At 40.3% G+C, this 12,021-nt stretch overlaps 1 protein-coding gene across 5 annotated transcripts in view; it reads right to left on the bottom strand.

Annotated features, from left to right (window-relative positions):
• PPP3CA (protein phosphatase 3 catalytic subunit alpha) overlaps positions 1-12,021 on the bottom strand; it is a 183,117-nt gene that overhangs the window by 18,225 nt on the left and 152,871 nt on the right. For all 5 annotated transcript variants that reach the window (XM_082236979.1, XM_082236978.1, XM_082236980.1 and 2 more), the window contains exons 8-10: positions 11,105-11,199; positions 4,959-5,084; positions 3,849-3,923 (exon numbers count right to left, since the gene is read on the bottom strand). In XM_082236979.1, the coding sequence (XP_082093105.1) occupies positions 3,849-3,923; positions 4,959-5,084; positions 11,105-11,199 (296 nt within the window). The remainder of the gene's footprint in view (positions 1-3,848; positions 3,924-4,958; positions 5,085-11,104; positions 11,200-12,021) is intronic.

Here is a 12,021-nt window from a genome sequence, read left to right on the forward strand (position 1 = left end):
GAAAAATGTCACTGAGCTGAATCAGCAGTCAGGGAGCAAAGAATGAGGAATATTATCACAACAGTGTATAAGGTGGGCTCTTTTTTTTTTTTTTTTAGTAATTAGTTTGGTTGTGGCAAATATGCTATTTAGCAGATATTGGAATGGGGACAGTGCAGATTTTTATCAACAGGCATGACTAGGAGCCAAGCAAGACTGTTGATGAAAAAACCAATTTGGATTGTTTGAGAATTTTGTATCTCTTTGAAAGAAGAGGCACGCTTGAAGTATTCAGGGACACTCCCCCCCCCTTACAGTTTTGGTTATAAAAGCTGGCATTTTGAGACTGAAACTAAACTTGAGAAGTCCTCCTAGCCTCACAGAAGGCATGGGGAAAGCAGGAATGGTTTAGCGTTACACGTGTATGCGACCATTGTTAGAAGGAATGTTCCCTCATTCCCAATTATACTCAACCCTTGCCTCCGCACCGACAGATGGTGAAACTAGCAAGCCTTGTACCCAGACCTCTGGTTAAAGTTAGGCCAGCTTGATGTGACAAACACTATTTTTGCAAAAGTTTCCAGTGTCCCATTTTGGAGGCACCCAAGCTCTTGAATGTGCCGCTTGCCTCACCCTATTTGGGTGTCCAAAGGCTCATGCCATGAGGACAGAGCGGGGAGCCTGCTGTGGTTGTGAGACCTGCACAATTTAGAACTGATTTGACAGACTCATGGACAACAGGAGTGGCTGCTAGCCATGATGATTATGCTTTGCCTCCACTGACAGAAGAAGTACGTTTCTGAATACCAGTTGCTGAGAATTTTGATGGAACATTTGCCTATAAATATTACCATTCTTCCAACATTATTTCTTGTGCAAAATCTCACCAAAGTATTGGGATCACACACTCTCCCCTCCTCCTTATACACAGCCAACTTCAGTTCCACTTTTAAAGTATCTCAGTTTAGTATTACATATGAACTAGGGACTGTGGTTTAAAACAAACAAGGGGATATTCAACCAATCAAATTGTTCAGCAAGTCATCCTCATAACTTATCGTTTGAAGTTGGCATGTTTAGAAACGGACCAGTTTGTTTTAAAGGAGACCAACAGAGCAATCCTAACCCTGTCTATTCATAAATAAATTCTGCTAAATTCAGTGGGGCTTACCCTGAGGTAAGTGGAATTTAGGATTGAAGCCTAAGTCCCTAATAAGGTAAAGGTAAAGGTACCCCTGCCTGTACGGGCCAGTCGTGTCCGACTCTAGGGTTGTGCGCCCATCTCACTTAAGAGGCCAGGGGCCAGCGCTGTCCGCAGACACTTCTGGGTCATGTGGCCAGTGTGACAAGCTGCATCTGGCGAGCCAGCACAGCACACGGAAACACCGTTTACCTTCCCGCTAGTAAGCGGTCCCTATTTATCTACTTGCACCCGGGGGTGCTTTCGAACTGCTAGGTTGGCAGGTGCTGGGACGAGCAACGGGAGCGCACCCCGCCACGGGGATTCGAACCGCTGACCTGACGATCGGCAAGTCCTAGGCGCTGAGGTTTTACCCACAGCGCCACCCGCATCCCTACAAGTCCCTAATATGTATACTTCAAATTGAATCCTTAGGTTCTGTGACATTAGTTTTTCAGCATGGTCACTAAAGAGAAAGAAGCTACACCATATGTATTTATGACTTCAGCTTAAGCCATTGCTAAGAATAAGAACGAGTCCTAACAAAAAAGTTTTAGAAAACTTTTAACAAGTCTTCAAGGCAGGAACAAAATCTGTCTCATGCATCTGAGATGAAAATATAGTCTAAGTACAGCAATTAGGGAAAGCAGAAGACATTATATGAAAATTATTCCATTAAAGTACAGGTATTAACTTATTCACAATAAGGTAGAATTTAACATGATATGGTTTATAAAGCATTTGGTACACTATAAGGCCATAGAAATAATAGACAGTAATACTCTGCCTGCACAATGATGTAAAATTATTAGCTGATACCAAGGCACTTTTGAAATAAAATGCATTATCCTCCATCATAATATATACAAGTGGTATGCATAAGATAAAGGCTATCTAGCAGGTTTTCATCTCACACTTTGAAATCAGTTCTAAGACTGGTTTTATGTTTGTTGGACCTCTTTAGGATGAATAACCCTATGGCCTTGGCTCTACATCAGTGATGGGGTACCCATGACCCTACAGATGTCACTGAACTACAATGTCCACCATCCCTGGCCACTGGCCATGCTGACTGGGGCTGATGGGAGTTGGAGTCCAAAAACATCTGGGAGGACCACCATTTCTCTATCCCTGCTTTAGATGAATGTTGTTGCCAACCACAGTAAACAGACAGTGGGACCAGTACTGAGCTTCTATATCAATACTATAAATTAACCATCAGCATTCCAAAATGTACAAGAACCCAATGGCCACCCATTCTTATCTATACTTCCTCTCTGTATTTTATTTTACCTCAGTGTGTTGTAGGTTCCCTCTTGCCTCAGAAATAAAACAAATATGTAGGCAGAAACACTAGGAACTGCCCCGAGTTTATTTACTTGGATCACGTTTGAAGATTTCATTAATAAGAGACATAGTGATTGAAGACACAGAAGACCCCAAATTGGCCTCTTTATGTTGGCAAAGCCACCATTCTCTCAAACAGCTGAACTGCTCTACCTGTTCAAACAGTGGAGTTTGATGGGAAAGGGGAATCAGTCATTAGAACAATACCGTCTTCCATAACTAACTGAGTCATCTTGAAAGACTTATAAAGTGCTAGGCCATAAAACAATCCCGAAGCTCCAGTTAGTGCAATATGCTAAAAGTTGTTATTCTCTAGGTTGGGAATGCCACGCCAAAACGAAATCTAGCAGCTATGTATGTTAAATACACACATTCCATGGTGTCTATCTTGTATTCCTTGGAAAAACCATGATCAAACTCCCAGTTTACTGGGAGAAGAGTCAAATCTCTAAACACAAGTTTTTTCACACCAGCTTGCCAGGAGATGTCCAGCACCATGTGGATTCCCTTTCCTTTCTCAGCAACTTTAAAATAAGGCAAGAAACAGCTGGAGCTCTTTACACTGTGTGTTAGATGATCCTGCTAATTCTTTGCCTTCTTCATAATGTAGCACAAATGCGAAAAACCACCCCTATTCCCCAGACTCTCTGTACATGACAGAGGACTCAGGGAGGAGCAAGTTGTGATAAGCTTCTTTAGGAGACACTCACATTTATCACACAGGGCATTCACAGTGATCACAGATAATGGTTGGCTAAGAAGCCAAACCAAGATTTTTGGATTCTCTAAAATTGTATTTTGCTGGAGTGTCTGGAATAGATCCATAATGATCTATTTGTTTTGGACATGTAAGAACAATGGTCTCATCAGGGACCTGTTGTTTCTGAAGCAGGGAGGACCTTAACTTCAAGTTCAACTGCCACCCTATGGCTGGCCTCTAACGTAAGAAATTTGTAATAACTAACAAGACAAATATCCTTCTATTATCACCCAAAGGGAAAACCAACTTTGACATTCTGTTCATATAAATGACTGGGCCCATTCTGCACAGGCTTCTGGGCATAGAGAAGGTATTTTTTGGAAATGTGTTCCTTTTTGATTTGAAGAGGAGCAAAAAAAGAGGATATATTTTTCATTCTTTTCCAACAAACCATGCATAAAAGCAAACATACCGTTGTCTAGCAGGAACACTGTCTTGGGCAGCTTGGAAGAACTTAACTGTAGGCCAGAGAGTTCCTCCCATAGCCCACCCTATGACTTGCCTTGAGATTAATAAAGATGGTTTTCAGGCACAAACGTTAATTGGAACACACCACTTGAGCAGAAGACACAAGGCGCTTACCATCAAAGCCATCTTCCTCTGTTCCGAGTTCATCATCTGAGCAAATGTTCAGCACGTTGACCAGCATCTCTGTGACTGCAAAGAAAACCACATGGAAGATGTGTGAGAGATGGAGATACCTGGTGTGTCCGACAAGAAAGCTGCTAGTGTAGTGGAGTTAATGGCAGTCACAGCACAAACAACACTTTGCATATGCCAATAGCATTGGACTTTTGATGCTATTTGTGTGAATATGCAGAGTGAGGTCCAAGATTTCATGTGGTTAATAAGGGATAATTGGTACTGTCCACTGCCCAAATAATCACAGGGCATACTGTCTCAGAAAGCCTATTTTTACTGTTGCTAGACACCAGTCCCTCATCTACACATATTAATTAGAATCAGCAGAGATTCTTCTAAAATAAATGGTAGCTACAACAAGCTATTTGTTTATGAGAGTTCCATCAAGAAAATTCTATCTAATCTTATCTATCTATCTATCTATCTATCTAATGCAGTCTCTGCTTCAGTACTTTGATGGGTTGTGATCTTAGATTCTTGATTCTTGTTGATTCTTCTAAAATGTGGTTAATAAGGGATAATTGGTACTGTCCACTGCCCAAATAATCACAGGGCATACTGTCTCAGAAAGCCTACTTTTACTGTTGCTAGACTCCCAAGCTATGCGGATTTCTTACATCTTAGACTCTTGCATTGAGGGAAGTTGTATAGGAGAAGTGATGGAAGAGAGCAAGAGCCTCAATTTGAGAAACACTGACATAAAGGCCTGCTGTAAAGAGGCCATAAAAATAACGATGCTAAACTTTTTCACCAGTCTCTGATAACTCATCCACTCAGAAAATTGAATGAATTTCAAAGGAAGTGTACACCACCGCAATAAATAAAAACCACTTTTGCTGTTAAGAAAAGGTTGGGAACAAAAAGAACTCCTGCTGATCATACTGCAGACCTCAGCGCATCATAAAGAAGGTTTTCTCCCTTAAGGCACATTTCTTAGGTCTCAGAATATCTTGTGCATCAAGGTGTGACAGGTCCCTTTTAGTGAACGGCCCATTCCCCTCATCCTAGTCCACAGAGAAACTGTTTTTGTGAAGAAAGGAAGTTACTTACCTTTCTCTCCAACAAATGGCAAAGACCATGTAAAAACATCCATGAAATTTGGAAGCCAGTAGGGATGTGGAGAACAATTAAACTGTCTGATATTCATAACGTTGTTCTCATATTTCAATACTGCAGCTATAAAAGAAAGAAGTCATTTGTTACTATCATATACCTGGGGCCTGATCCTCCCTCACGGATGGTAAACTTGTGATGAAAGTGAGGAGTGAGACCCTGTCAGCGTATAACACAACAGAGCATATATCATGCTCAGAAATCTGTAGCAAATGGCTGCTTATTTGTTATTGACTGGGCCACATTCAAAGTGTTGCTATTAGTATATAAAGCCCTCATCAGCTTGGGGTCAGTTTATCTGAAGGATCACTTCATCTCATATCTGTCCACTTAGATATGTGGAACTGGCATTTTTACGTGTGTCACATATTATTTTTTGCACTTGTAAGAAATTAGTCTTTTAACAGCACCTACCCTTTCAAACTCCCTGACAACTGATATTGGACAAGAACCTTCACTGTTTTGTTTTCAGTGCCTGCTAAAAAGAACAACCTCAAATTGTTCCAGAAAACCAGGTAACTTTGACACACAATTTTAGTAGGTATAAGTGTTTTAAAGCTGATGGTTGTTTATAAGTTATGTAACTTGCATTTAATAATTGTTTTTATTGGTATTTTAAATGAATATTTCATACTGTCTTGTAAACTATAGTTCTTTTGTTCTAGCAGCTACTTTTTAGGGAGGGATGAATCCACCTACCATATTTTTTGCTCCATAAGATGCACTTTTTCCCTCCTAAAAAGTAAGGGGAAATATGTGTGCCTCTTATGGAGCGAATGCAGGTGGGAGGCAGGCGGGAAAAGCCCCCAAGAGCCACACACAAGCTCCTCGTGGCTCTTGCAGGCTTTTCCCCAGGAGAGTCAGTCCCTTCTCCCTCCTCATAGAAGAAGAAGAGTTTGGATTTGATATCCCACTTTATCACTACTGGAAGGAGTCTCAAAGCGGCTAACATTCTCCTTTCCCTTCCTCCCCCACAAGAAACACTCTGTGAGGTGAGTGGGGCTGAGAGACTTCAAAGAAGTGTGACTAGCCCAAGGTCACCCAGCAGCTGCATGTGGAGGAGTGGAGACGCGAACCCGGTTCACCAGATTAAGAGTCTACCACTCTTAACCACTACACCACACTGGCTGCCCTTCTCCCTCCAATCAAAAAAACAAAACAAAAACAAAACCTACACAAAAATATGCAGTATGTTGAATGTTGCACATTCAAAACTTTTGCATGCACTTTATCCAAAAATATAAAAAAGGAAGAGAAATGTGAAAACTGAATGATAACTTCATTCTGTTCTGCATGTTAGTGTGGGAAGAAAATTAGGTTGGTTCATTTAAAAATGCAGCCTGGATGAAATCCTTGAGAATCCATTTTGCTTCCTTGCTTTGGGCCATTGCACAGCTACTTGTTTATAAAGGTGGAATGTCATTTTGTAATTGTGTAGGCTACTTCACCAGAAGCTCATTTACTGGAAATTGGGGGATTGTACAGTGGACATGCATGAACTCAGTTCACCAACCAATTTAACTTAACCAATTTAACTTAATTAATGAACAGCTTCCAGATTGAATTTATGCCTTGTACCAGCTAATATAATTTCAACAGAAAAGAGAATTCACGACTGAGGTGGTGGGCGATTCATTATACATTCTCAAACATTTTTTTTTGTAAAAAGTGGCCTCAGGAGAGACTTAACTGGGTTGCGCTAAGAGCTGCAGGAGGAGATGTACAACATTTCCTCCGTACTGTTTCTCCAGTGTAAATCATCCTTCAAAACTGCTATTTACCCATGCAAGCAACATATGGGTACCTGTCAAATGGAATTCTAACCTCTAACGAAGAAGCTGGGGCCTCACAGATGATAGGAGACACACAATTTGACATTATGTCAAATTGTGTGTTGTTGTTGGCCATCATCTTGTGTTAAGCACCCAGGTCAAGAAGCAAATATATGGCCAACGCATCCTCCATTAGTTATGGAACTACTATTAATGTGCATGTGTGTGTGTGTTTATATTACAGTGTGTGTGTATTTATATAAAAAAGTTACTTTTCTAAATATTTCTATTGTTTTCTCTTAACCTAACACAAGTACAGTGGTGCCTTGGTTCTCAAACGCCTTGGTTCCCAAATGCTGAAAACTCGGAAGTAAGTATTCCAGTTTTTGAATGTTTTTCGGAAGCCGAACGTGCGGTGCGGCTGTTGGCTATTGTTTTCGGGGCGCCTGCACCAACCAGAAGCTGCGCCTTGGTTTTCAAACATTTCAGAAGTCAAACGGACTTCCAGAATGGATTAAGTTTGGCGCTTTTGTTTTTGCTATTTATTTTGCGTTTTAGTTTTTGAGGCTTTTTCAGTTAATTTGTTTTTGTGGCATTGTGGAAAGCAGCTCAGCTACTGATCGATTGTGTGACTGCGGAAATGGATAAAAGCCCCCCATCCAAACAATGACTGTCATCAGTGCAGGTGAGAAAAAAAATAAAATTTATTTTTATCATCTGGAATACTGTCCTATTTAATTTATTGTATAGTACATTGATTATTGCTTTCATTTTTGATCAACGGTCTCATTAGATAGTAAAATTCATGTTAAATTGGTGTTTTAGGGGTTCTTTTTAAAAGTCTGGAACGGATTAATCCATTTTGCATTACTTTCTATGGGAAAGTGCACCTTGGTTTTGGAACGCTTTGGTTTTGGAACAGACTTCCAGAACGGATTAAGTTTGAAAACCAAGGTACCATTGTAAAGGGTTAGATATTGGGACCCCAAGATCAGAACAGCTAGGTAGTCCCCCTGCCCCACCCCTCAAATTCCACTCCTGCTAGATGTCACCATGTACCCCTTAGAGCCAAAAGTATTTGAGATCAGGGAAATGATGTGCTCTCTCACCAGCTCTAAAGTTCTGTGCAGCTAAGGATTTTGTTGTAATCTTAGATTCCAACCACATCTTCGCACTTACATCCCCCTACTCACAGCATGAACCACCAAGATCTCTGCTGCGCTTGTGAAGGAGATATAAAAAGAATGGAACATATGCTGTTTTTTGACCTTCCCTTTAACATTATGTTATTTTAGGACAGATACATAGGCTCTGATTTCTAGAAAAGACAAAAATGCTTTGCCGTTCTCTTATATGCAAAGTATAAGTGAGCCAGTAATTTCAATCTGACCTCTCTTATTTACTTCTGGTCACTTTTCTTTTCTAGCATATATAATACTCAACATGAAGATATTTCTCAGCACAAACCAGGGGCCTTGTTCACCTGCCACACTAAATCAAACCATGTCTTAGTGCCAAAGTGCAGACTCTGGGAGACGAGGTTGTGGATGCTTTGCAAGTCCCCTATCATTCTGCTGCTGTGCTAAGCCATGTGTTGTCCAAAGCTGGGGTGTGTAGTTTAGATATCTACAGACTAAACAAGAGGCAGAAGCGAGGTTCATTCAGCTTGAGGCTTGCTTGGGCATGATCTCGGATTTCGACAACATGCTAAGCCATACCATGACTTAGCTCAGTGTAGTATAGCAGCAAAACAACCAGGCAAAATGCAGCTTGGCTGTTCATGTGGACACGTGATTTGGCTTAGTATGGAAGGGTAAGTAAAATGAATTACTGCTATCACTGATGCCAAAATGAAAAACACAGTTATTTTATGAAATATTTATAGGGGCCCTAAAATCCTTCTACTGGTCAAGTTCCCTCACATGGCTGAAACATTAAAACTAATACTTATAATTTATGAAACCTAATATGATACATTTGATAAAAGCAGTTCTAGAAAGAAGGTTCTAAAAAATCCCCACCACCACTGAAAGAGCAGTTGGCTAAAACATAAATGTTTTTAGGATATTTTTTTTTAAAGTGATAAAATGAATAATTCATCCAGAGAATCTAAAAGCTACTTTAACTTACATCACATCAATAATTTATGCTGCTGATATTGCTCTCAAATATAAGTAACTTTAAAACAACTATTCAAACTGCTTTTCAAAAAAGCTTTCTTTATTTTAAAGGCTGGGAGCAGGGCAGGGGGAAAGTAGCCTAGCCATTATTCAAAAAAGCAAAAGGAAAACATGCTTTATAACCGATCGATGTTAAAAGAAACTCCAAAAAAATTAACCGAAACTAAAGCACAGATTAAATGGGAGAGTTTGGTTCCGCATGTTCTTTCAGTAGCCTTCTGCTGCCATATCTATATTGTTTAAGGATTGCCAATTTTCAAATATTGTACAAAAGATAATTATGCTGCCCATTAAGCTTTCAGAGAAAAATATATCAGCGCTTCCTAGAATTACTTTTTACTATTATCAAATGCAACTGCATGACTTGATTGCTTTCTGTATTCTGTAGTGGGAGTGAAGCTCTAGCTGTAGGCAGAAACTGATAATCATTCTAGCACTGTTCACCTGCTCTTGGAAACGCTAATCATCTGCAACAGGGATCTCCCGGCACTGACTGACTGATGACCTGAAAGTTGACCATGGATATCTCCATATGGCAGTTGTTGGCACACATAGTTTAGTGCTTCTAAATCGTGAGACTTATCCTTGTGGGACTGGAGAATCTCAGGTTACTGTCCTCTTGGGACCCTGTCAGGATCATAGCTGTCAACTTTTCCCTTTTCTTGTGAGGAATCCTATTTGGAATAAGGGAATTTCCCTTTAAAAAAGGGAAACGTTGACAGCTATGGTCAGGATTCTGTTAGCTGATGCAGTAGTGTATTCCTCATGCAACTGAGGCTGCAACCCTGTGCATTGTTTCTTTCCATTAGACTCAGTAACGCTTCCAAGTTAACATGCAATGGGCTGGACTGAACATCTGACTTTGTGTGCATGCATTAAGCAATTCAGGTTGACTGTTCAGGCCATCTGTGCTTTGCACTTGCATTTTCAACACTTGAGGGCCCAAGTATGAATTAGTGACTTGTATCTGCAAACCAGCAATAAGAGATTACATACCTGTGGATGCATACAAACCATACATTTAAAGCACCTCCCCCACTGCCAAAAAGAATCCTGGAAACTGTTGGTTTGCTTTTCATAAATATAATCCACAGCATCCTTTACAAGCTATAGTTCCCAGGATTCAGGGGAATTTTTTTTTTTTTTTTGGGGGGGGGAGTGCTTTAAATGTACCTTAAATGTATATGCAGCCCTCGGTAGATCTTTTGTAACTCCCACAAACAACGCTGAAAAACACAATGCTTTTCAGTGAAGTCAATTCGTTGAGCTATAAATTATCACACAATAATGTAATGAATGATGCACAGGCATGTGTGAAACAAGCCATAATTTCAATGGCTTTTTGAAATTCAGTGTTCTTCCAGGTTTAAAATAGGGGGTGGGGGGCTTCAGACCTGGAGCCAAATGTGGCCACCTAGATTTGTTTGACCTGCAGGTTAAACCTCCTCAACCATACCAGTTCTCCCCAGGCCACACCTTTCACTAGTCTGTGCCCTTCCTGAGTGTATATGCCTGCATGGGCTGTATCCTTGAAAACTGTTGCCTGATTGGAGGTAGAAGTGTGTACAGAAACCAGACTACAGTACCAAGTTTAAATTTACATTCATTGCTCTGTTCACTTTTGCCACTGGTCCTGCCCACCAATGGTAGGTGGCACCTGGAAAGTTGCACAGAAGGCAATGCGGCCCCAGGCTGAAAAAGGTTCCGTGCCCTTGCTTTAAAGTAATCTAAAGAGCACTGCAGGACACAGTGGGAAAATATTTGAACATTTGTGATTTTAAGTTGTTATAAACTGTTATTAATATTGAGCTTATGGTGAAGGGCAGGTAATTAATAACAACCATGATAATAACAGTAACTACTACTACAATAACAACAACAACAACAATATGGCTTTAGTTTTTGAAATCTGTTTTCATGCATCGTGAATATTTACAATTTGCAGATAAGAAAAGACCCCCCATAGGCAGTTAATCCACAAATCCATTCACTTAATACAAAAACTGTGTAGTAAGAATCGACCTTGAACTAAAGGGAAGTTTAAAAAACACACAATTGATATAGAACAATGGAAGAGGAAATCAGTAAGTTAAAGCAAAGCTAAGTTTGCAGGGGCAAGAAGTGCTCTTACCTTTGTTATTGTATACATCTAGATAGTTTGGTGCTGAGAAAATTGTAATTAATGAAGGGAAACCTGTTGTCTGGCTTTTCCTGTACATACGATACCTGTAACAAATGGCATAAGTAACCTTATTAGTACCATAAATTTCTTGCAGAGTTGTGTTGATTTATATCTTGTCACAGATACAGTCACATAAACACACATTGCATGTATTTCACAGAGACTTGTATGTGCATCATCACAATTATTTTAGAGAAGACGAGTATGTAGTGGATAGACTACAGACCTACAGGTAATTAAGAAGTCAATGGGAAAAGTTTGGGGACAACTTTTGTTGGGTTCATTTGTGTTTTGGACAGGCATAGGTCTTTCTCCAGGAAAATGATGAGTTAGAACGAAGGTCTGACTGAGCACGTACAGCTTTATGAGTCTGCTTGGGCACCATAAGCTGCTTTCGGGTCCTTCTCTCCAACTCGGAAAAGCAATCTGTGGCACACTATGGACTAGGGGAGTGAAGCATGCTTTAAAATAGCCAGCTCTCCAAATAAAAAGAAACAATGCGGTGTATCTAAAGACTACAATTGGAAGGCTGCTTGCACAAGAATTTTTCTCTATCCCATGGTCCCTGCAAGTCCTAAAGCCTCTCAGAAGGGCTGGACAACGTTCCTTAATTATTTAATGCATCCTAGGCTGGGACATGTGTTGCTGTACTAGGAGATAGGAATTACCCCAAACTGAGCAGAGGAATCTTGGCATTTTGAAACCCTGATCCAAGTCAATGTGTATCTGGACCTACAAAAAACAAAACACACACACCCCACCCCGGTATTTTGTGCACAATATATTTAAGGTTCTGCTACCGACATCAAAGTGCTCAAACTTGAAAAAATAGTGTGTGGGGATGTGGGCCACAAAATATTCTAATA

Source organism: Podarcis vaucheri (assembly GCF_965113315.1).
Source record: "Podarcis vaucheri genome assembly, chromosome: 9".
Classification (NCBI taxonomy): Eukaryota; Metazoa; Chordata; class Lepidosauria; order Squamata; family Lacertidae; genus Podarcis; species Podarcis vaucheri.